This window comes from Sinohyriopsis cumingii, chromosome 7, assembly GCF_028554795.1.
Source record: "Sinohyriopsis cumingii isolate HCF-2022 chromosome 7, ASM2855479v2, whole genome shotgun sequence".
NCBI classification, from domain to species: Eukaryota; Metazoa; Mollusca; class Bivalvia; order Unionida; family Unionidae; genus Sinohyriopsis; species Sinohyriopsis cumingii.
The window spans coordinates 59051341-59078299 of record NC_142967.1 but is presented as its reverse complement, the minus strand read 5'-3'; the positions used below and the strand labels follow the sequence as shown (position 1 = coordinate 59078299).

Here is a 26959-nt window from a genome sequence, read left to right as displayed (position 1 = left end):
GAAACCGCAGTTTGAAATTATACCAGATCAAGTCTGCTGAATGAGAATCTGTCCTGATGGATGGCCTTTAGAAAATTTAAGCACTGAAAGGGCTTCTGAATAACTCTTTATAGTAGAAACTGAGCATTGTTTTTCTTTGAAAAGAAAGAAGAAAATCAGCCAATGCAGTCAAAACTAAGACAGATAGGACTGACATGTCACCAATCACAAAATTCTCCTGGACTGAATGATGCACATAGCAACTTGGACTGAATCTTTTTCTTTGCGGAGAAATTGAAATAAGTCAAGTAGGAAGGAGGTCTGTTGTGTTGAAAATAGGCCCTGTGCTACAACAGGAGGTCACTCCCATGATGTAACATCCTGGAGTAGTCCACCAGCTGATTGCAAAGATTACTGAACCATGATCACAGAGGACGGAGAGCGGCAATCAAAATGAACTAAGCAGTGGAGTGCCACACTTTGTATAAGACATCAAGAAAGGTGGGAAGGCATCAGTCTACAGACTATCCACTTCAGGCTTAAGACAGATTTTCAAAGTGGTTACCATGGCATCCATATCCAAGGTCAGATCAGTACTACTGTAACTAAAAACCAATTAAATATCTTTTTGGTGAAAACACTATCAGATATACTGCTAGGATTTTAAAGAATGGGGGGAGCTCCCCCTTCTTATCAAAATTTGGGGGGACTAGAAAAAAGTGGGGGATGAGAAAACTACCGTAGTTCAATATTTACTTCACACTCAAGTATCTATCTTCTTTCTGCCTGTTCCATTATGTTAAAGCTCTACTGAAATGAAAATTTTCAAAAGATGTCTTTTCTAGATGTATGATTATCAATCTGTTGATGGTTTCAGAGGTTATCTGTTCCTTATCTGTGTATTATCGTTATGTGCTGAGAAATGTAGTTTTTTGAGGGGAGGGGTAAACTAATTTTAATTATGCAATACTTGCCCATGGCTATTCTTCAGCTTTCTTTTTCATGCCACCAAAAAACGCATTGTCTGTGTGATGTGCATATGTCCTCCCTTAGAGTCAAGAATTGACAGTATGATGCAATTCCTCGTGCAACTTGCCCGTCCTTGGTATGTTATGTGCAAAACAAGCACAGCTAGCTCATCTTTTTCATAGATGACTCCTACCTCAGGACATCAAAGCGGGGTGGGATGAGGGCATTTGAATAGCCATGGGTAAGTATTGCATAGTTAAAATTAGTTTTACCCACCAAAAAACTACATTTTGATAGCAGCAATAGCTTAACTATGACAGAGAAACAGAGAAAATGGAAAAAACTCACCAATGACCAAGGGATATCTTTCAGTTCTTTAAGGAATATTGTGAATTGAATCTTTTCATTATTCTATACTTGATATATTTGTGAAGATAAGTTTTACTTTTCTGACTTAATTTTCATGTACAGCATATATGATAATGGTCACTTATGAATATTGGGGAACTGCAACTTCAATAATATTGTCAGCATTCTTCGCATTAATATGATCAATTAGTGTTTCAAATACCTCTTTTATCCCAGTGGGTACATGAACCAGCTGTTGATAATTCAGGGAATTCATGATTTTAACCCAGCTTTGACTGGTTTTATAAAGCAAACTGTAATTGAAGTCACCCACTAAACAGACTTCTTTGTTTTCTATATAGAAAGTTTCAAGTTTATTATATCTCATTTCTAGCCAAATTATTTCCATACCAATTTCCTCAAGATCATATTGAAGTTTGAAAGAATTGCCATCCTTAATGTAAATGAAAAGTCCAGCACCATTTTGGAAAAGTTCGTCTTCTGTGAAAATCCATGTCAATATGACTTTCGTTTAGGACGTGTAGCAGTAACAAAACTTTCAAAATGACTGTGATGGTGGCAGAACAAAAGTATTCATGTGATAAGACTAATTTTCAGAAGGAAAATGGTCATTGTCCTAATTTTTCATTAAATACTTGTATTTATTATAAAAAAAAACACATACATGTATTAGAAAGATTTCAAATCCAGTCTTTACTATGAACAAAAATGATAATTTCCAAGATCTGTAGCCACTTCAGTATCATGTTTGCATTGGGTACCTTTGACTTTTTAAAACAAACGTAAGCATTGTTGTGGAGATTGTAATATGTTGAGTAAAATAAAATCAGGAACAAGTACCTGTTGTAACTCACTCATTCCATGGAAAAGTGCATAGTCCTCAGCAATGATCAGTAAAGAATTTCTAATGTAAATACAAATGTGAAAGGTTTAGATCAAATTTCATAAAAATAAATGAATGTCAACTTCCATTTGCACTATATGCATGCATCGAAATGCATAAAAGAAAGTCCTAAACCTATATAGCTGTATAATAAACCTGAAGATCTGGGTCTATGTTTTTCATTTTATTTATGATTTCAAGTGAAAAGGAAAGACCCAGATTTGCTGGTACAAATCTAAATCAATGCTACTGAGAGCATGTTACTGGGTAAAACATTGTAGAATATAGTAAACTATACCTTTTATATCGCCCCTGAAGTCTGTTACATTTACAGTATCGTCTGCATCAATTTTGTATGCTAGTGGCTTCAAAATGAACATCGCTAAACCTATAAATTTCTCCATAGAGTCTGGTTCCCAGAATGGATCTCTATCCTATTGGGGAAAAAATGCAGACTTTATAATGTTTCATTAAAACAATTATATATCTGAGGCCATACATTTTATGCATGACTTCATAACAGGTGTAAAAACAAAATGTCTGGAATCCAAAGATAATCCTAGCAATACAAATGAACTAAAACAGCAGTTTACAAACAAAACATCTGCAATGTGTCATGTGATAAGATTTTATAAGCAAGGCAGGGTCTATTCTATGATGCATGATTGTGGAACTCACAATAATTTTTAAAAGACAGTTGAGTGCACTATTCAAAGTATTGAAAATACTAACTGTTCAGAGGGTTGAAGTGATACTAATTTACATAGTGTAAGACTGATGAACATAAGGCCTGAAATACTGCTACATAAAGTGCCTTTCTGAACTGTAAACATACTGCCACAAATATGTTTTACTGAAAATTTTCTTCATGCAGAGTAGTGCTCAACTGCTAAGCATGATATAAAAAATTTGATAAATTGAGGGGTAATATTGGAAACCCCAGATCTTTGCAGTACATACAAAATGCATTCTATTCAAATATATTTATGTTTTCATGCCACTCTTCCATCCAGAAATGCAGATATGATCTATATGCAATGTGCTTATCTTGAGTTTAACTGAAGTATTCATCACACAATACTTGTATCTACATTTATTTGGATTTTAATAATTTTAAAACATTAAATATAATATTAGTCACAACAGAGTTGTGTCCATCAATGTTACTTACCCTTGGGTGTTTACTAGTAAATATATTGCTTCTATGTTCGCACAAGTCAAGAACAACCTGTATTTGTAATATATAATATTGTGTATTGCTATATAAACACTGTGCTTGGTGCAATAAAAGTTTTGATTGACTTATATTTGCCTTTTTAATAAGCCTGATAAAAAAAAATCCCATGTTATTTGCTGTTGCAAATTTATTAGCTTGTAAAGGCAGCCCTCACCATCTTTTCCACCATGACAATCCTTTGATCAAGTATAATTTGTTGATTTGTTTGTGACATATCCCACTCAATAATAGATTTGAATTTATTTTACACTGGTTTTATCTGTATGTTTCCAATGTAACTCTGGCATCATTACAGATGGATCATATTTGCTTAATAGCTACTTGAATTACAGGAGGGACATTGTGAGATTAGCTCTATGCAGTCCTAGAAAGATGGTAGGTGTGAGTGGTGGTTTTAACTTAAAAACAAGATTTATAGTTGAATCTATATGGTAATCTTAATAGTTTTCAAAATTTTCTTTTCTTTATAGGCAACTAGAGAAATTGTAACATTTTAAATTTTATTTAAGAAATTACTGTCATGTAATTTTGTTTCAAGTGGAGATAAGTAATATTAATTAATAACTAATCGCCTTCTTAAATCTGAATTGTCGCCTTAATATATAAAGTTTAAACATGAAAGGTCAGTAAATCTATACTCTATTGTTAACTTTCCCAATACCATAAAGTTTGTTCCTATTTTTAGTAAAACAGCGTAAAAGAATTTACACTGTGCCATAAGTATGAAGAAAATTAAACTCTAAGCCAAAAAATCAATCAAATGCACAAAAAGGCATATCATATTTGCAAGATCCACCTTAATGTCTTCATTAAATCATTTCTATATTTCAAAAATTTCCCAATTCTTCAGCTGGATGAGAATAACTTCCCTTGGAATTTTTGGTTCAGCCACAGACTCTGCACAAGTGGTAATAAGGTGTGGAATTTATGAAATGAGCAATGTACTGTGTTAATTTAAGGCATGCAAATACCATGCTAATTAAACACAAGCTTGTGATTCTTCTAGTCGAATAACTAAAACTGCAACGTGTATGTATTGTGTTAACATCGGCATATCAAACCATGCCAAATGAAGACAAGTTTGAGATACTATTAAACACATAAGTCATAACTACAAGTAATAATGTACTGCTAAGAGCCAGTTAGTGATTAGTCACATTAACTAATATGACATCACTATGTGTGGCATAAGATATAAACAACATAATTTCTTGAACTTAAGATTTAATATAAATGAACCTGTTACTTTGATAAGAGTGCTGCCATGTTATTATCCCAAACTATAAAGCCACTCAGTATTCCACTTATCATCTTATAGTGTTGGTATCATCATGGATCCCATTACATACACTCAATTGCTTGTTTCTTTTCTGTATTGTAATTTAAAATATTTCACATTAACTTGGTTTTTCACTTTTGCGAACTTAGAACTAAATATAATATGTTCCCAAATCCTTAAATATCCTAGGTTTTTATGCATAATGGAACAGCCTTTTTGGAATAAATCTTGTTAAGTATTGTGCAACCTTACTTTTAACATGCATCACTTTTATACAGCACACGCATCATGGATCACAGTAGGACAGTCCACTTTCCCTAGGTGGCCCATAATCCTTGCCAGTCACTGACTGGATATAGTGGACTTGCAGCAATAGGCACTCGGTAATCCATGATGCATGTCCTGTAGCTCCCATAAGAATTGTTATCAAGTGAAAATATGATCATACGGACTGTGAAGATTGTAACAGTTATGGTTGGGGTGGGGTTCTCCCAATATTTTATTTAAACTATTATAGAAGTCCCACCCATACTCGATTTTGGTTGGAAGCTAAATTAGTGAAAGATAGATGTAAAGCTCCAAGCTCCAAGTCAGCAAATGCTGATGGTAGATGGTCAAATATACAAAAAGGTTGAAGTTCAATGAATAACAATTTAATAACAGTTCAATAATCAAATGATTCAAATTTCCAATTACACTCCCACTTGACCCTTTAATAGCCTATTGCATCACTTGAAAAGCAGTGTGAGATCGTTTCCCACATGTCCTTGTATTCTACTCATCTGTGGTATTCTTCTCTCTCCTATTTCTCCCAATTCCTTCCCCTCTTCCTCTCTGACTTTCTCCAAATTCCTTCTCCTCCTCCTCAACTTCTCTATACTCCTCCTCCTCTACTCTCTCCATATTCCTTCTCCCCTCCTCCTCCACTTTCTTCTCCACCAACTAGACTTCCATTGACTCCAAGTGTTTAGACTATTCTCAATTCCGTCTCCAACTCTTGAAGACTCATCTGTGGTATTCTTCCCTCTCCTATTTCTCCCAATTCCTTCTCCTCTTCCTCTCTGACTTTCTCCAAATTCCTTCTCCTCCTCCTCAACTTCTCTATACTCCTCCTCCTCTACTCTCTCCATATTCCTTCTCCCCCTCCTCCGCTTTCTTCTCCACCAGCTAGACTTCTGTCGACTTAGAGTGTTTAGACTATTCTCAATTCCATCTCCAACTTTTGATGACTCGTGACTCAACTGAACCAAAAGTTCTGTCCCCTAAAAGGCTTCCTTTTCAAAGCTTTTTCTTTCCTTAGAATCTACCTCTAGGTTCTGCAACCAAATTATGAGTGTCTCTCTTAGCAATCGTCCCAGGTGAAGCTAAATTTTCATTTACAAGTTCAGAACGTTATTCTTCAGATCAGAATTGTAATCACAGCCTCTATCTCAATTCTGATTGGATATCGCTGTGAACTGATCCAATCAAACTTAGCGGACAATGTCCCTCTCGCTGTCTGTCAATGTTGGTATGGATAAGAACATGCCTCATTCACCCTGTGGCTTCCCTCTGGTCTTAGGACTAAGCTGTAACACATAGGTGTGATATGGCCAGCCTATGTCAAATGATGCAAGTGGTTGCCTTCATCAACCCAAGTTTCTGGTCTCTGGTGGCTTACAGTTATATTGCAGTAAGAGTTTAACAATAGCCTGCAGCAATCCTTAGACATCAAACACATGGCCGCAGTAATATTTCCAAAGCAGTAGATTATAGCTTTTACATGACTTTATAGTGGGGGCTTAGCAGGCATGACACAACTCATCTGGAGATAATTATATTTTTTCCAGACATTCTGTCATCCAGGTATCTATTTTAATCAAATAAGAATTTACATTTTTGAGAGATATGGTACGAGTCACTCAGCTGCTGCCAGATTTTATCTTAAGTGAGGATCTCTCCCCTAGTCACACCAAAAGCAAAGGAACATAAGGAGTAGAAAAAAAGTGGCAGGAGATTTTGAATAAATATTAATGTGTTGACTGTTCTGAGCTTAAATCTATTCCTTATCTACATATTGAGGTTCCCCCACTTTTTAAAACAAACATTTCCTGGTCTTTCCCATACTTTTTCCTTTTATAAAATGATTTTTCAAGGATCACTTATGTCCCTTACTAGATAGAAAAAAATAAACATTTTGGTTTAGAAAAAGCACACTATTAAAATAAAAAGCTGCTTCTGTTTTGTGACTCTACCTTAACATTTGAAATAAACATCTGACCATGTACCAAAATATTGTATTGTTAGAAACAACTACTGAAATATAAATCTGCATGTAACTAATTTCAATTTACAGAATAAAACTGTTAACTTTTACTTCACTTGACTGCTTTTTTTTATGTTGGTAGAAGAAAATGTCTTTTAGGCAAGTGTTGTTTCAAATTTGGACAAAAAGCCTTTAAAAATTATATACCCAAATTGGGATAACAGAAAAGACTGATTTCATTAATAAAATATTTCACTTATGTCTAGCTGCTGCAATGAAATATAATTTAACTATGAACTGTATGTAGTCACTGTAAAAGGTACCCAGAGCATGGGATTCTGCAGTGAAAATTGACCCAATAGTCTGTAGACTTCAGCGGGATGCCTGATAGCCCCAGAATCTGTATTTCAAAATATCCCAGTCAAATATTAGAAAAACTTGCTTGTCAAAACCTTTACTTCATTCCATTCATCTTGGCAATGCTTTTAAATGCACTTAATCATATAAGTCTGGGTATACAGTACACACATCATGTTTTACAGAAAATCCACATTCCCAATGTGGACTTTAATCTAAAATTTCACAATGTGTCTATCATGGACAGTGGTTGTCCTGGTTGTGGCTTGTAGTGGATGGATTAAGTTTTATTGCCCCAGTTTATAAGTCATATAATATAATTATGTAAACGTGGACATTCACTACATCACTTGGAACTTACCTGTCAGCTGAGCTGTTGTACACTATACAAAATGCTCTTTTTTAATCATACACAATGCCATTTAATATTCAAAGAGTTGCCCACTAAAATGAAATCACATACAGAAAAAACTGTTTATGCACGACCTCTGCTATGAGTGACCACCTGACATTTCATACCACAATCGTAATGCACGGATCGATCTTATTATACAAACGCTGTTATGAGTGACCACCTGCAGAATGTGACCAGTGACCATGATGTCTTGGCAAAATATGCATTTCACCACTGCTATGAATGACCAGATCACAAAAAAACAGATTGACGCCACTGACCTTGACTTTATCCTTTGTAAACACAAGAGCTCAGGATACATGTAGTATGCAAAAAAAGTGCACATTAAATAAAACTACAGTTGAACAACCATATAGCGAGATAAACACCACTAACCATCATTTAATCCTTTGTAACAATGACCACATAAATAGTAAAGATTGTTCTAAAATAAGGTATTTTTTTTACAAATTTGCTAGCTACCAGTTTTGTGAAATTTACAAGTCCAGCATATAATGTCATTTGTAAACTGCAGTAAAGTAGACCAAAATACATGTCATTAACTGCCATTGTAGTGGTAAAGTCATGTGTATAGCCAGTAAGATTAACCATTTTTTTATCAAAGGGAGTAATGATGGACATACACAGTCAACTTAGGGCTTTGTATTTTTCTTTATCTTTGTGAAAACCCACAACGCCGGTAGTCCTAATGTCCCAGCGAGAAATTTTTTGAAAGGGCTTCAGTGTAGGGTTGAGTATATCGTTTGTCTTTCCAGTTAATCCATAATGCCTGTGGGGGGGTAATGTACTCTTTGTCTTTTATACTAGTAAGTGAGAATCATTTCTGGATTCTTTTTTTTTAATAAATTTCTTTTGTTACATTGTTTTTCCAAGCCACCATCTGTTTACCCGGGTGCAGATGGTCGCAACCTTTGTTTATGGAGCTGTAATGCTTGTGATTTAAACTTCATCTCAAAATAAATGTATTGTTTCTTGATGAGTTAATTATGTCTTTTGGTTTCATTTATTGGTACACAATATATATTTATTCCACATTTCCCCAAGACCCGATCAAAACTGAAATGCATCTAGTCATTACTAGTCATTATTATGTCAACACTAACAACAATGGCAGAACCTCCAATGAAAAAAAGAAAAAATTCTAACACTGGAAGAAAGAATTAATGTAATTGAAAGAAGTGAAACAGGGGAGACCGCTCACAAAATAGCAGCCAGGTAAATTGGGTACTTCTCCAAATGCGGACAGTGAGAGTGACAATGAGTCATCTGTTGGTGAAATTCTGCCTCAGGTTATTTCACATTCTACAGTCATATAGAACATTTACAGGAGATTAAAGAATATGCTTTACAACATGGCAATCCCAGACATTTGCTTCTTTGCTGAGAAACGGAGATACATAATTTCAGACCGAAGAGCTGAGTACAAAATGTCAACAAAGAAGTATAATGGATTTCTTAAAGAAAAGTGATTAAGTGCATAGAATAAGATATATATGTCACAGTTAACTGTGAAGTTTTTGTTACATTTGAAACAACTAAAAATTTTATGGCCATGTGAAGTTACCTTATGGATATGATAAATATTACCTTTGTTTATTTCACAAATCATATACATGTACATGTAGTAATATATGTACATATTCATGTGATGTTCAAATATAAATTCGATTCACATTGTTTGATAGATGTATATCTTTATTATATAAAGTTATTTTGAGAGTAATGCATGCAATATTTAACAAGATTTATGAATAAAGGATATGATACATGTACAGTGGATATGGGTATTTTTTTCCTTCAACAATGCTAACTACTGACCCTGGAATCCAGTCCCTTTTCACACACCTCTTATGAGAGACCACCTGTCTTGAGAGACCAATTTTGGTTGGCAGAAGGGGCAGTCTCTCATAACAGGTTTTACTGAAACATGTTTTCCAAGAGACAAAATATTGTGGAGCAAAGAATAATGAAACTATTTAGGTGTTTCACAAAATAAACAAAGTTTAATTATAGTAATTTAACATGAGAGAATTTTAAACAAACGAAAGGAAAAAGATAACACATAAAAATTTGCTTAACATGTTCCAATGCAATGAAATATACACAGTGCTATATAGTATGCCTGTTTAGTACTTGTGACCCAAATATACATGTTCATGTAACACAATTTCTAGGCATGTATTTACTTTTACCAGTGACCTATTATTTTTGTGCAGGTTCTGTGAAACATACGATGCCACATTCTATAACCAACTGCTTAATAAATATACTTCAGTTTGGTCATCTGATGAGCTTACATGTAGTATTACAAATGGACTAGTGAAACATCAAAGCATTCCACTGACCACCAGCTGCTAGGAACTGCCAACATTCAAGTAATTTAAGATTTTATTCGATTTGCTTATTATCCTAAAGAGTGGGAAGGGGAGTTGTAAGCTGGGAGACAAAGAGAGACAGAGAGGATGGGATATAGCTTGAAGCATATACACTTGTTCTCATTTTTAGAAATAAAAGAACAAAGTCCAGCTGTGCATCAAGGCTATTACTCTTTTTTTTAAATTTAAGTTAGAATCTAGAGACCAGTTGTACAAGACATTATAAGAATGTAATATCAAATGCATTCCTCCATCTGAATGTGTTTATCACAAACTACACCATTTTAGTTCTAAGGTGTATTGTGTTGTGATATTTTCAATCTGCAGTTAATGTACATTTTGAAACATGAAAGAGTGATGTTGAACAGTAGCAGGATATGTTCAACATGTCCTGACTGACAGTTGTTGACTGACAGTTCTTGACTTGAGGCAGGAAGCTGCAGTATCAGGAGTAGTGACAGACTTCAAAGCAACAATGTCACTTCTCAGCTGATGCATGTAGATTCGGTTTTTTTTTAAAAATAGAACAGAAATAACCTTTTTTAAAAATTGAAATTACTTTGTTCATGACACGAACGGCTGCTGATTGAGTGCAACAACAGTCAACACAACATACACAATTCTGTGCATTTATAAAATTGTTGTACTCTCTCATAAACAATGTTTTTCAATTGTAAATGTACAAAAAAAACCTTCTGTAGCAAAGCATGTGTATCTTTATTTTTATATACAATGCCACATTCTTCCTGTAGAATAAACATTAGAAAGAACTATGGCATGCATGTCATAATGTTCCAGCATTCTTGATCATATGTGTGTGTTATAAATAGTATGGCATTTGTCTGTAATCTCTTTTCGAGTTTTATAATACAGCTGTCAATTAATTTCTTTTAAGCAGGTCATGGAAATACTGTATATACTTGCTTATAAGTACACTTCACTATAAGTTGACACCCACCTGCCACTTTTAGGGCTGCAAAAATAAAATTTCTCTATGACCCTCCTCTAAATTGAGGTATTTTTACAAGTCAAAACCATCTGCAAGGGGGTCATGTGGTCAGTGAGTCAGAGTTGGACATGTGGAAAAATAAACAAGTCAAACTGGATAGATGGAGTGACACAGAGATAGGACAAATAAAGACAAAACCAATGTAGAATAAATACATTTGTATAACTGAGCTGAATATGCACAAATAAATTGACAACTAACATTTTGTCCATTGTCATGTAATGAAAAATATAATGCTTAACATTTTTATTCCATTTATACAATAAATCAATGCAATGAATTAGATGTCATACATGAGTATAAAACTGGTAATCCAGAATGAGGTGATTCACAACAAAATGTGATATATTAATTCCAAAAGTATTATAATACACAAAGTAAACTCCATACTTTTGTGACTCACACTAAAACCATTTGACTCAAAGCCCAAGAATTCATCGTCAGAGTTGCCGAATAAAGTTCTGAATTTCCCCATTGTCATATGGTCATCATCCAACTCAGATTCCTTGTCTGACTATCTCAAAAGAATTTCACAGAAGAGTTTGTCAACCTCCGTCCCATTCATTGTATTTGAAATACCATATTTCTTAAATGATTTGACCATAATTTCATTTGGAATTTCCTCCCACCCATTACACACCCAATAAGATACTAACTAAATCCCTGGATGCTTCATTTTTCCCGCTTTTGTAAATTCTTTGGGCTTACAATCTACATTATGCCACTGTTTGTGCATATTTGCCTTGAACCTTGTTTAACTAATGGTTGCAGTACCAATATGGTGCCACCAGAGATTACATCTTGGTATGTTTATGTTGCTGCAACTTCTGTTCACAGACAGCATCAAATGCACCTGAAACACACTGCTCCAGAACCTACTTGTTCAAACCTAACTCACAATTTGCAATAGGGCTTTCCATTATCCAAATTTTTTTTCTCTTAGATGCATGGCATTATAAACTAGAACTGACTTTATCTTGCACCAGTCATGCACCTGTTTCTCCAACACACCAAAATTCATACCAGCCTCAAAATTGCAGTACAATTGTTGTTTTTCTTTGAAAAGTATATAACCTTTAACTTAAATGCTCCACTGTACACATTATGTTTTCTTTTCCCTATACCGGTGAAAGTACCTCAGTTTGGCAATTCATAGCATGATGTATGATATCTAAGTGACAACGTACCTTAGTTAAGCAATTCATAGCATGATGTATGATATCTAAGTGACAAGGTACCTTAGTTAAGCAATTCATAGCATGATGTATGATATCTAAGTGACAAGGTACCTTAGTTAAGCAATTCATAGCATGATGTATGATATCTAAGTGACAAGGTACCTTAGTTAAGCAATTCATAGCATGATGTATGATATCTAAGTGACAAAGTACCTTAGTTTAGCAATTCATAGCATGATGTATGATATCTAACTTGACAAAGTACCTTAGTTTAGCAATTCATAGCATGATGTATGATATCTAACTTGACAAAGTACCTTAGTTTAGCAATTCATAGCATGATGTATGATATCTAAGTGACAAGGTACCTTAGTTAAGCAATTCATAGCATGATGTATGATATCTAAGTGACAAGGTACCTTAGTTTAGCAATTCATAGCATGATGTATGATATCTAACTTGACAAAGTACCTTAGTTTAGCAATTCATAGCATGATGTATGATATCTAAGTGACAAAGTACCTTAGTTTAGCAATTCATAGCATGATGTATGATATCTAACTTGACAAAGTACCTTAGTTTAGCAATTCATAGCATGATGTATGATATCTAACTTGACAAAGTACCTTAGTTTAGCAATTCATAGCATGATGTATGATATCTAAGTGACAAAGTACCTTAGTTTAGCAATTCATAGCATGATGTATGATATCTAACTTGACAAAGTACTTTAGTTTAGTTGTTGTTGTTGTTGTAGGGTTTAATGCCATTTTTCAGCACATGATAGGCTATACATGGCGGCCAGTATTAATATTGGAGAAAGATACCGGGAAAACCCCGGAAAGAACCACCGACCCACGAGAAGCTACTGGCAAGCTTTCTCACATACCCACATTAGCCAAATCCAAGACTCGAACCCACGCAGACAGAGGTGAGATGGCAGTGATCCATAATGGAGAGCGTTTTAGACCACTCAGCCACTCGGGGCCCCACTTTAGTTTAGTTATTCATAGCATGATGTATGATATCTAAGTGACAAAGTACCTTAGTTTAGCAATTCATAGCATGATGCATGATATCTAACTTGACAAAGTACCTTAGTTTAGCAATTCATAGCATGATGTATGATATCTAACTTGACAAAGTACCTTAGTTTAGCAATTCATCGCATGATGCATGATATCTAACTTGATGAAGTACCTTAGTTTAGCAATTCATAGCATGATATATGATATCTAACTTGACAAAGTACCTTTTTTAGCAATTCATTGCATGATGTATGATACCTAACTTGACAAAGTACCTTAGTTTAGCAATTCATAGCACGATGTATGATATCTAACTTGACAAAGTACCTTTTTTTAGCAATTCATAGCATGATGTATGATATCTAACTTGACAAAGTACCTTAGTTTAGCAATTCATAGCATGATGCATGATATCTAACTTGACAAAGTACCTTAGTTTAGCAATTCATAGCATGATGTATGATATCTAACCTGACAAAGTACCTTAGTTTAGCAATTCATAGCATGATATATGATATCTAACCTGACAAAGTACCTTAGTTTAGCAATTCATAGCATGATGTATGATATCTAACTTGACAAAGTACCTTAGTTTAGCAATTCATAGCATGATGTATGATATCTAAGTGACAAAGTACCTTAGTTTAGCAATTCATAGCATGATGCATGATATCTAACTTGACAAAGTACCTTAGTTTAGCAATTCATAGCATGATGTATGATATCTAACCTGACAAAGTACCTTAGTTTAGCAATTCATAGCATGATACATGATATCTAAGCGACAAAGTACCTTAGTTTAGTAATTCATAGCATGATGTATGATATCTAACTTGACAAAGTACCTTAGTTTAGTAATTCATAGCATGATGTATGATATCTAACTTGACAAAGTACCTTAGTTTAGCAATTCATAGCATGATGTATGATATCTAACCTGACAAAGTACCTTAGTTTAGCAATTCATAGCATGATATATGATATCTAACCTGACAAAGTACCTTAGTTTAGCAATTCATAGCATGATGTATGATATCTAACCTGACAAAGTACCTTAGTTTAGCAATTCATAGCATGATGTATGATATCTAACTTGACAAAGTACCTTAGTTTAGCAATTCATAGCATGATGTATGATATCTAAGTGATAAAGTAAACTGTAATTAAGAGAACACTGACTATTACTGATGTCGAGCTTGAACTTGGGCTCTGTAAGAGACACTGTGATCATACAGTCTTTGAAATCTGATCAAAGGACTGATGCCACTGAACAGGTGTCAGTTGTGCAGTATGATCAAACGGACTCAACATGGCATTGAACAAGTATCAACTTCTCTTTGACCCTACTATCAGTCTGGGTGTATTTTGCAAATCCGATCCATCTGAAGGGTGACTTATCATCAGTGTCAGAGTTGCACTTTGGAAAAATAAACAAGCCCAACTACATGGATGGATGGATGGACAAACATGAATAGATAAATAGATATAGATTGAAAACAAAATTAACAAAAGAACCATTATAATGTAAAATTATATTACTGCATGGAATATGTCACAAATAAATTGACAATTTACCCTAATTAAATCAAGTAAAATCCATAACACCTGACATGTTAAATCCATTGATATGATAAATCCATGAATTAAATTGTAAGTCACATACCAGTATAAAAATATTTCAGAATGATACAATTCACAATATCTTTTATGTTTAATTTCACATGTCTTACAAATAACCAATGAAAATTAAGTCCACATTTTTGTGATTCACAGTATCCTATAAATGCCACTATCTAATGTCGTCAGGTATCAAGTTCAAGACTTCATCCTCATTGTCTGATAAAAGTCTCTGTCATTTTCTAGTCATCGAAAATCATCATCTAGTCATCATAAATATCATCCAATTGTTTCCTTGGCTTCACTGTTATATGCGGGTGCTTATATACAGAAAGAGCTTGGGCTTTGTAATCTATTAAAGACTGCAACTGAACATATGTCAATTGTCCGGCTAAGTAACAGGAGTTCAAATAACCACCCTCTGTCACTTCAGCACTGCTTGATCAGAGGGTTGTCACATGGGAAAATAAAGAGGGTTCTGCCTTTACAAGCTACAAGGGATTAACGTCAAACATTCACTGGAAGATGTACAACTCTATTTGGCAGTGAATAAGTACATGTACTAAATCTGCAGCATGATCAAAAGAATTGTGAACTTGGAAACAAATTGAGTGCCTTCTTTGCATGCCAAGGGCTTATTGGGTTATGTGCACTGGCAAAAAACTTGGGAATGTCACATGGGAATTTAATATAACTTCCAGCAAAGGAAAATACAATTTAAATGAAAACACAAATATTAATACAAATACAGGTTGTTAGGACCTGCACGAAAATGGAAGCAATATATTTACAAGTAAATACCCATGGTAAACAATATTGACAGACACTTCACTTTGTGGTGGGTAGTATTTAATTGATCCATAATATTTAAATTATTAAAATCCAAACAAATGTAGTATTGTGTAATGAATATCATCATGAAATGGATAACACAGTGCATACTATATATATGCATTTGTGAATGAGAATAATATCATAGAAATATAAACATATTTGAATCGGCAGTATTTTTGTGTACTGTAAACATCTCAAGTTTCCAACATTACCCCTAGATTTATCAAAATTTTCTTTTGTATGTTGGGCTTATAAAACAGCCCCTGTTCTGCAGGAATAAAAATTTCAGTAAAAAGTCAACTAATCAGCGACTATATATGGTACCTGGACAATCAGGGCATGGATTGCATTCTACAATATTGACGAACTGTTTTTCTACAGTACCTGTGGTAGGTCCCAGTCCTCATCATGCAGAAATTTCTGGTACATCTCCTCCATGATGTTCTTCCTGTTGATGAATGTCTCACGATCCCACAGCCAATCAAAGTTTGTGTTCTTGTCCATCATCTTAACCATCACCTGTGATGACAATAATGATGATTATGACGATGATGATGATGATGATAATAATAACAAGTTCATATGGTAACTAACATAAGAAAGCTTCTGAAAGCAAATTAATACACTGTACTGAAACTGTGGCGTGGAACAAAAATTCTGGAGCATGCTGTTCCTACATTGTGCATTAGTCCTGAAAGAAATACATTGCATGTTTCTGGTTAGATGCTAAAAAGGTTGGTCAGTTGAAAGAAGATTTCTATTTCTCTCATTTTTCCCTCACCATTTTCTGTGAGAAAAGACTTTGTCATATTGCTCAACGGCATGAAGATACATTATAGTTACATGTACATTCTGTATATAATTACTTTAAAACAATGTGTTTGATATAATTTGCTGTAAATCTGAAATCACAATAATTAGTATTAAACAACATGCAGAGGTAGGCATTACTGAGTCAGGCTTTCTTGTTTATGTCCAGTAGACACATTAATTATATTGGGAGGAACAGTGAGCATCCTAACAAGCATGTCTAATACTGTTAACTTCCACTGAAATGAAATCAGGTCTAGTCACAGTGTTAAGGAAATCTGGAATTTATTTGCTTTGCTTTTTCAAAAATTCTTTCTTACGGACGGTTGGCATATGGAGAACATGAGAATCTGGATATTTTGATTAATAATGGTGTTACATTTGTAAGTGTTTCAGGTGACAAGCATATTGGATTATCATTCTGTTTTCCTTATTAAACAATAAAAATACAAAATATAAATTAAAAATAATTTGTGATTAATGATATTTAATTCATGAAGTACAAGTAAAAAAATGCATATACAGTCAGTAATATAAAAACAAGAATAGTGGGACATTAGTGTGGAAAAGGAGGAGGGAATCTGACAATAGTAACATGTAAGCATTACATCATTAAAATTAATTTCTGCAATGACTGTATTTTAATATCAGTAAATCATAACCTGTTGCTATTGTGTAGCCTAATTTGCCAGTTCGGTGGGAGGCTGATGATCCCACAAATTGGTGAAGGAAAAAGGAAGGAACGTTCCTTCTTATTGTACATGTAGAGACTACTGCTGGATGATATCCACTTAGGTCACTTTTTTTGTGGTACAACTATTGGCTCCACTGAAAACATTCCCAGCACAGAAGCCATTCAAGATGGGATATCAATCAAGAGAGGATCAACCTATGGAAGCTGTTGTTTTTGCCAAGAAAACCAGGTTGGCAAATGAGAGAAACCAACTCATAATTTCCACTGAACTTTTGAGATTCTTGCTCTGTACATAGGGCAATAAAGTTCCCTCCTTCATATTTCAAATACTAAGGAGAGCACAAAAAAAGTCTTGAGGTAAGTTCTCAAAAGCAGCTTTACTCAAAGGTTCATAGGTGGTTTTAATTACAGAAAAGAAGACACAAGAAATTCCATCCAGGCATTAGAAAGCAAAACATTAGTCTCTAACTCGAAAAAATACCTGACATGGTCTGCTCTGTGAAAGTCTGCACCAAAGGTCAGCCATTTCAAAATTTTAGTGTTATGAATAAAACTGCCCTTGAGCTCTCAAAAGTAAAAACTGAGCATTGTCTCTCTCCAAATACACCTCTCCCTCGATAACTTGCGCACAATGGGGTCCACAATCATAGACCTCACTATAAATGAGGTCGATGGTTAGATAGGGACCTCCAAAAATTGAATCAAATCACTTTGACATCAAGAAATCTGTGTGGGTGGGTGGGGGGAGCACCGTTAAAGAACTGGGCTGTTTAATGACTGAATATTTTTCTAATGAAGTTGTTCATTATTCTGTTTACCATTTATTTTCAAAATGTCCAAATATGAAAGATCGATCCAACTGGTTTCAACAACCATCATGTGTATGCAAAAAAATCTGTGTATTACATCACTGCTTTTTGTTTTGTTGATGAGTGTGGTTCCCATAGTGGTGTTTAATTAAGTATCCTGCCAAATCCGGAGTCCAGAGAGCAGGGAACTAGACCAACTGTTGATACAGCACCAAACAAGATTCATTTTTTCAAAAACACGCAACATTTATTTAATGAAACAATCGTCTACATTGAAACTCAATTCTTTTATCATTCAATTTGTACAATACTGATGTAGTGATTTCATTGGAAGTAATAATATAACTTCCTATCATACCTGAGGATATCTCTATGTGCCAATTCAAGAACTCTCTGACACTTGCTTGCCCACAGTGGTCCGTATCTGTTAAATCAACCTCTTTATTTTACAAAGTATTCATTTCGCTTGGCTGCATTATTATCTTTAATAACAGTCGGTTAATTTAAGGTAGTTATGTTACATACACAATAAGATTTATAAGTGTTTGATTGATAAAATGAAGTGAGTTCACCCGACATACGACCAGGGCTGCTAAAAGAGCTCAAAGAAAGTTTGTAGGATTTTTGTACCTTTGAGCTCTTTTATTCCACCTCCTTTATTTGATTCAAAAGACATAATTAGCATGATAATACAAAGAAGCCCAGCTTTTAATTCAGTGCAACAATACAACAAATACACCTGCAAGTCAGTTATCAAAACATGGTAGGCAATTAATTAGGTTCTCAGAGAAACACTCTTGGACATATCTGTTATGGTAGATTGACACATTTTACATTTGATTACAAGAGGACACATTGCATTTATGATGATTACACTTAAAAAGAACAAAAAGATAGAACTAGAACACAAATTTCAATTAATCAAAAAAATTATTTAATTTGTATTTATTTATTAAAGTACTTTGATCATAATTTCCTTACATATCGTTAATCGTGGTGTACTAGGAATGTCATTTGGATTAAATTTGATATTTCAAAGTATTGATTAAAATTTCCAGGTCCTATCTACTGTTTTCGTTGATAAAATGAGCGATACATCAAAGTTTCTGTTACCAATTTTGATCGCGATTTTCTTAAAGTTCAACAAATAGGGATCAATTTTAGGGGAATTTTCTGGTTTATCAAATGGGATCCACACCTGACCTCATGTTATAAGCAGGTTCATAAGTTCTCAAGGGGGTGGTGTAGGAATAGAAGAAATTCAGCCAATGCACTCAGAGAGGGACTGATAGGATTTCACAAGTTTCCACTGTCCCCATCACAACAGATTCTCCATTTGGCATCATAGATGGCAACTACTCCCATGACCCTGGTAAAAGCTCAGGGTGTGAGGCAAAGCTGAAAGGCAGAGCACATAACTGGAAGAGGATGATTTCTGTCTAATTTGATCAAATTCTGTTGAGCAGTTTTTGGGAAGTTATTTATAGTTCTTTTAAAACAATATTTAGTACAGTAAAAACTGTTATGAGCAACCTCTGCTATCAGCAACCACCTATCATTTCCAATCACAATTGTAATGCATGGATCAATTTTATTATAAAAACTCTTTGTCGTAAGCGACCACTTGCTAAAGCGACCAGCGACCCTATTGTCTTGGCAAAAAATGCATTTCGACACTGCTATGAATGACTGCTACACCATTCTATAAAAAAAAAAGAGGCTGGCTACCAGTATCTGAAATTTTGTGGGTACGCTTATAGTGTTTCATATTTTCTGGAGTAAATCAGACTAAAGTACCTGTAGAGTATTCCAGCACTTAGCCTGGTTCCCAGTCTTATTTTAGCCAGACCATCATAGCTAGTGCCAATATGTACGAGTAGGACCAAGCATCTAGCTCTATAAACATCCGTAATGCAACAACAGAGACAGGCACCACTGACTTCTATGAAATCATTTGTAACAACGATTGTTTGAATAGTAAAAATTCTTCTGATAAAAAAAAAAATGCATGAAAAGAACACAAGAAAAGGATTCTGGCTACTGGTTTGTATAAAGTGACTTGGTACAGTCCGTAAACCAAGCTAATGTACATGTTGCGAAATTGCCATCGTAGTGATGAAATTAAGGTAGTGGTTGCATATATTGTTTGTCTCTGGAGTTAATCTGCGTTGCCTGGTGGTAAATGAGGTCTTTGTTTATTAAAACAGCTAGTGAGAATTGTCTGAGGGATTTGATTGATAGTGTTAATGGCTTGTCATGTTTGTTGTTACAGTGATTACATCCCAGTCACCAAGCTGTCATCTATTCAAGTTGGTGCAATCAGGTTACATGCTTTGTTTATAGAGTTAATCCCTGTATGTCTTCTTTGAATTATGCCTTTCACTTTTGTTTCTGAGTAAATGATTTTGCTTCTGGATGAGATAACTGTTTCTTTTTATTTCATTAATTGTTAGATATGAAATGCACATGACTGTATAGATTTGTCATATTTTCCCAAAGCACAGTCAAAACAGGCTTTAAAGTCGATATTACAACTGAACATTCATAAAGTTTAAACCTATTACCTTAAATAACAATGGAAGAACCTCCAACTAAAATGAGACAAATTTTAAACCTGGAGAAAATAATTACTGTAACTGAAAGTGACAACTTGCAAAACAGTGGTTTAAACTTCATTAAAACAAATTTAGGGTGTTTTAAAGGAAAAGGAGTAAATCAAAAATGATTTCATATACTAATACATGTACATGTGATTTCAAATGTAAATGTAATTTCATGTTTAATGAGAAAAGTATATCTTTACTGCTAAATAATTTCAGATGAATGCATAGAATATTTTCGCAAGAACTAATAATACAGAATAGAATATATGTACAGTGATTGTGGTTATTTCTCTTTAAACTGTTCTGAAACTGGACCTTGGAAACTGGTCTTTTTTTTACATCAAGCTGTTATGAGAGACCATCTATCTTGTGAGACTGTTTTTTGCTGGCAGAAGGGGTGGTCTCTCATAACAGGTTTTACTGTACAACAGTCACATTTACTGTACAACAGCCACATTTAATGTACAACAGCCACATTTAATGTACAACAGCCACATTTAATGTACAACAGCCATAGTTAATGGCAGATTGTTATCACTTGTATAAATATGAATGCGTGTTATGCCAGAAAAAAACTTTCTCTTTGATCTATGTTTATATAATGACAATATCATGAAGCTGTCACAAACCCTGTATAATGCACTCTAAACATCCGAGTTACTCGATTCTGTAATCATGATTTTATTTTTTTATTAATAAATTTTAACCCATACAAGTACAAATTTAAGTGTAAAATGATTATAGTATCAAGTGAGTCCAATTTCTCAACCACGTGTTACAAAGGTGAGGATGGCTTCATGATATTGCCTATGTACAGTGTGACCTCGCTATAACAAGGTAGTTGGGAGCCATAGAACCCGACTGCGTTATAGACTGAACCGTGTTATAAGCAAGCAGGACAGTTAGCTGAAGAAAATGATGCATGTACCCCAAAAAAATTGCGAGGGTGTGTGTAGGTAATAAATGCAGGCAGTAAAATATGTGCTTCATCGGCACAGTTACCATCTTAAATTGTACGAGAAAAATACATAAAATTTCAGAAGCCACGCCACAATCATCTTGAATTATTCATACGCGATCTCTTCCCCAAAATGATAATAAATTTTTTTAAAATTTCGTACTTTTAAGAAAGAATTTTTCTTTTTTTTTGTGTACAAGAACAATACATGTATATGAAATTTTGGGAGCCACACCATGACTGTGTTATATCCCAATTCATGTTATAGTGGAGCACGCTATAGCAGGGTCACACTGTAATTAGATTACATCGTATTAAAACTTCCTCTCCAGAGTTTATTTACCTTTGATACAACTCAGGTAATGCCTGTACTGCATTACCAATGCATGATGAGGGCAGCTTGTATTCAATGCACATCATTTTCATGTGCAATAATATGTGTATAAAACTAAAATAGTTAAAATTTCACTCTGCATGGAATTACTAATCCCACTTTAATGGAGGAACATGTTGAAAGTTTAGATACATCAGACAGAATACAAAATTAAACTGAAACATAAATGCAATTCAAATCAAAAGCATTTTTCTTCACATGATAAACAAAATCTTACATTTATGCAAATCAAATTTATAAAACTCATTAAATAATTTCAAGGCTTGCTAAAAATACAAATTATTTGACTGGTTTAGTAAATTTCATTTGGAAGGGCACAAATGAAAGAGTCTGTATATCTTTCACCAGATATGTGTAGTAACTGCTGATATCTTGCCTTAGTCTGTCCATGCTTCTTCCCCATACTTAGAGCAGAAACCAGTACTATTTCAAAGGATTTCTTTTTCTTCAGTTCTTTTGACATCTCATTGGCCTTGTTAACCATTGGTAGAATTTCAACAAGCACTCCTTTCAGAATCTCATGGTCTGTAAACAAATTAAATCATTTATTTATTGCTTTTCATGATTTTTTTTGGTTAGATTTTTCTTTTTAAAGAGAGGAAAATGTAAAAATAATGAGAAAGTAAATGGAATTAGGAACAGGTGATTGCATTTTATATCATGTGTGACTATCTTAACTGTAGAAGAGAAAGAAAAGAAAAAAGGAAAACTTCTGGATGTATTAATTGGGCAGTGAAGAAAAATAACAATAAACTTAAATTTTTAATTATAGCTGTCATTTTCAAGTGAAACAGAAAATAACGGAACACAAAACTGACATGTTAGGAATTTTAAATACACTACTATCGCAGGGGGAAATAATCACATAACCTATTAACCCTGATAATTAAAAGTGATTGTAAGGCGATTGCTGTTTCATGTAACAGCTCAATTTCTAGTTCAAAAAATTAAGTGTCCGCTCCACTTTTCCTGATGTACAGCTTGCAGAACACCTCGTCTTATGCAAGTTTTTTGGATTTCTGGAATTTTCTCATCCTGTACATCTTTTTCTTGCACAACTTTTATCCGTATTAGAATCTTCTACCTCCAACATATTCTTAAATGTGCAACTGTGCATCATACAAAATTTCTGCTGAGGTCCACTGTCTTATATTTATTTAGGCTTGATTGCTGCCAGACGGATGCCATACAGTTTCTTATGTGATCAACTGGCTTATATATCAATGGTCTTGATTGCACTTGGTGGATGCCATATAGACAGTCTCTACTGTACTCTACTGGCTTATATTTCAACTGTTTTGATTGCACCAAGTGAATGCCATACAGTCTTTATTGTCTGTATGACTGGACCAGTCGGTCAGCAGTCAGAACAAAATATATATGCCTTGCAGACCAGCCGGTTGATATGTTATTGGTATGGACTGTCCACCTGTACCATATTGGTCAAATTGCAAATCTTCCTGCTGAGCTTGTGTTCTTACTATTTTCATGCACATATAAAGTAAATGATGATAACACCTCTCTGACATGGGACAAGTTTGATTGTAAACCATCATGCCTCAAATTTGTGTGATTCCAATGGTTTCTGCTGAATTTACAAACAGAACATATTCCAGCAATGTTTCTGAGTCTGCAGGTGGAGACGGCATTTCAACATCACCTATGAGACCAATCAATGATTCTACAGTATTCATTTCATGGATACAGTATTTTCTGGTGCCATTCTGTGTCTTTATGGTAGGTGGAGAGGGCACCTCAACATCACCCAAGAAATTAATTAACTATTCACAGACATGGTATGATCTGGTTTTGTTTCTGTAATTCTGCATAGGATACGGAGACTTGACATGAAACTAAAGATGCAGACATGATTTGTATGATAAAATCTTGCTGTGCTATATCAAAGCATGCTTGTTTTTGTGGCGCCTTGAACTATTTTTTCTAAATGCTGAAGCAAGTATTTCTTGCCAAAGTGCACACACATTAAATGTATGCCAACAAGCAATTGTATGTGCAGTCAAGTCTTGTGTCCATCCTCCACGACCTTAAATCATTAACCCTTTTTGTACTTGGTTATTATCTCTGTAATTATGAGGAAGAAACAGATGTGTACAACAATTTGTGTGTGTGTGTGTATATATACATACACACACACACACAGAGTCAGGTCTCGACTTATGAATGAGTTCCATTCTTAAAAATGTTCATAACCTGATTTTGTACATAAGTCAGAATTTGTATGTAAATGTTCGTGTTGATTAAAGAACCATCAGCAAAAATAATGCTTTATAACTTTTTTTTACCAAAAAAGCCTCAAACTATATAAGAATGGCAACATAGTGAACTTCAGTTAATTGGAAAACAATTAATTCAAACCAAAAAAAAGTAATAAAATTTAAATATCATGCTAACTCTATCTTATGTGTAAACATCAACTGTTTCGATAAACAATAAAGACACTTCATGGAGGTGGAAAAGCTGCTACTGTTGGTTTTTCAACTCTTATGAAGAATTGGTGCAATGAAGTCTGAACAGATATTTTCTTTTTCTCTTTGTAAATTTCTTTGTAGCACCTAAGAGCTTTGGTGACACCTCTATACACAATGGCGAATCTCTCAGCATTAGGATCCTGCTCTTCAAATTTTGCCATTCCTGCTTGAACTGGACAAAAAGCATCAGCTAATTCTATAACTCTGAACTGCCTTGGTTCCGAAAATTTCGACGTCACTTTCAGCTTCCTCTTCTTCTAACATGTGGGCTTTGATCTCCATCAGGTCTTTATTTCTAAGTTCCTTTTCATGCGATTCTGTCAATGCTGTGATGTCATGGTCATTAATTTCTAAATTAAGTTGCATCCCCAGAGCCACAACATTCTTCCTTGCTTTGGTGGTACTGTCCTCAGAAAAATCTTCCAAACTGTTTCCAAATTGAGGACATAACTTTTTCCAAACACCACTCATATTTGTTGCTTTAACCTCGTCCCAAGAATTGGCCATGTTTTTTACGGCATCGTAGATAGAGTACAACTTCCAAAACTCCTTCAAATTTTTTATTCACTTTCAGTTGCTCAAACAGCCTGGAACAAATGGATGTTGAAAATAATAGGTCTTGAAAGATCTAAATACCTCCTGGTCCATTGGCTGAATCAACGATGTTGTATTTGGGGGGTAAAAATACAACTTTAACATATGGATGGACATAATCTAAAGTTGCAGGATAGCCAGGGGCGTTATCAAGCACTAAAAGTATCTTGAAGAGGAGATTCTTAGACATACAGTAATGCTCAACCTTTGGCACAATATGATTTTCAAACCAGTCTAAGAACATAACCAACATAATCCATGCCTTCTTGTTGGCCTTCCAAATGACTGGTAATGCTGCTTCAAAAATGCCTTTCAGTGCACGTGGATTTTCACTATGGTAAACCAGCAAAGGCTTTAGAAGCATTATTAGGGCACACAAAAATGTTGTTTACATCACTAACCGAAGATCATAAGACAATACATGTACATGTGTAGTGAAGGAGAGTACGAATTAATGACACATTCCTATGCCTCAGCATCAGTGACGACTTGTGTACGTCTGCTATTCATCCGCATCTGAACTAGTTTTCCTCATTTGTAAGTAGCAATGAACTGATGCTGCTTCAATTACATGTACATGTAACTAGATTAATTTGAAATCGAAAAACTGAAAATTAACAGGTCTTTAGGCCTCATTCCTACCGGCGGGTTGACTTAATTTGAAACTGAAAAACTAAAAAATTAATGGGTCTTTTGACCTTGTTCATATCGGCAGGTTGCCGTAAGTCAAGACCATCATAACCAAAGATCAGACTATATATATATATATATATATATATATATATATATATATAATGTAAATTGGAAACGCCTTTTGATGCCTGCTGTAAACATCAGCCATTTTGAGCTGGTTTTCGTAGCGCCACCTTTGGGGAAAAACCCCCTATTAGACACTACATTCATTTCTGCGAATGACAATTACGTCAGATCGCGTGGTCGCTGTTTATGCACTGGTCGATATCTGCTATTTAAAGTAACTGGGTTGTAATCTCCACTCTCCAAAATGGTGGTCGCAGATTTCATTCAGTACTTATGAAGTTTTCACGATTAGAATCACAACTATGAAAGATTCAATAACTTAGGTAAAGGCTCTGATATTGATGTAGGCAGCAATTAGTTTTTATAAATTATCAAATTCAGATGACTTATTGATGTCGATGCAGACGAAAAACTTGTCAATTTCGAGTATGAGAAATGGCATCTACGGTTAGTCACGCGGCCTCACTGACATGACGGTGAACGAGTTCTCTCAAGATTTTAAAGCACATAAAAAAAAATCTTCCGTGAAAAATAATTACACAGCTATAACAATCAGACTTTACTCTTAAATTTTTCCACATATAATGATGTGTGCCAAAAATGTAAAATGGTTAAAATTGCTGTTAAACGTAACATACACTACACTGCTCAACAGTTCACAGGCAGGCCTATGCGTATAGGCTCGACTAGGTAACAGGTGTTCTATTTATAGCGCGCTGCACTTTGTAACTATGCTCTGTGAGGTAAAGGGTTAACTTGCTCATCCCAATTTTTTTTCATTTTTACTTTTTTAAACTTTTTATCCTGAAACTTCTATTTATCACTCCCATCCTAGTTCGTGCATTAAATATAAATCTATGATTATTTTAATTATTCACAGATTGAGCAAATTTGTCAGAATTTCAAAAGATTCAATGAGACTGGTCAGTTTGACCCTGGAAGTAAATTAATAGGGTCTATCCCAACTGATAGGTTAAATGGTGTATGTGGACTCAATATGCTTGGTATGAATAAACATCTTGCCAGTACCCCATCCATGCAAAGCATAAACAGACTACTTTATCTAACAAGTAGA

At 34.5% G+C, this 26959-nt stretch overlaps 1 protein-coding gene across 2 annotated transcripts in view; it reads right to left on the bottom strand.

The window, feature by feature from the left end:
• Positions 1-26959, bottom strand: part of LOC149795336 (kinesin-like protein KIF28) — a 206148-nt gene that overhangs the window by 59797 nt on the left and 119392 nt on the right. For both annotated transcript variants that reach the window (XM_089965111.1, XM_089965110.1), the window contains exons 16-18: positions 22419-22567; positions 16159-16293; positions 2499-2634 (exon numbers count right to left, since the gene is read on the bottom strand). In XM_089965111.1, coding sequence (XP_089821237.1) covers positions 2499-2634; positions 16159-16293; positions 22419-22567 — 420 coding nt within the window. The remainder of the gene's footprint in view (positions 1-2498; positions 2635-16158; positions 16294-22418; positions 22568-26959) is intronic.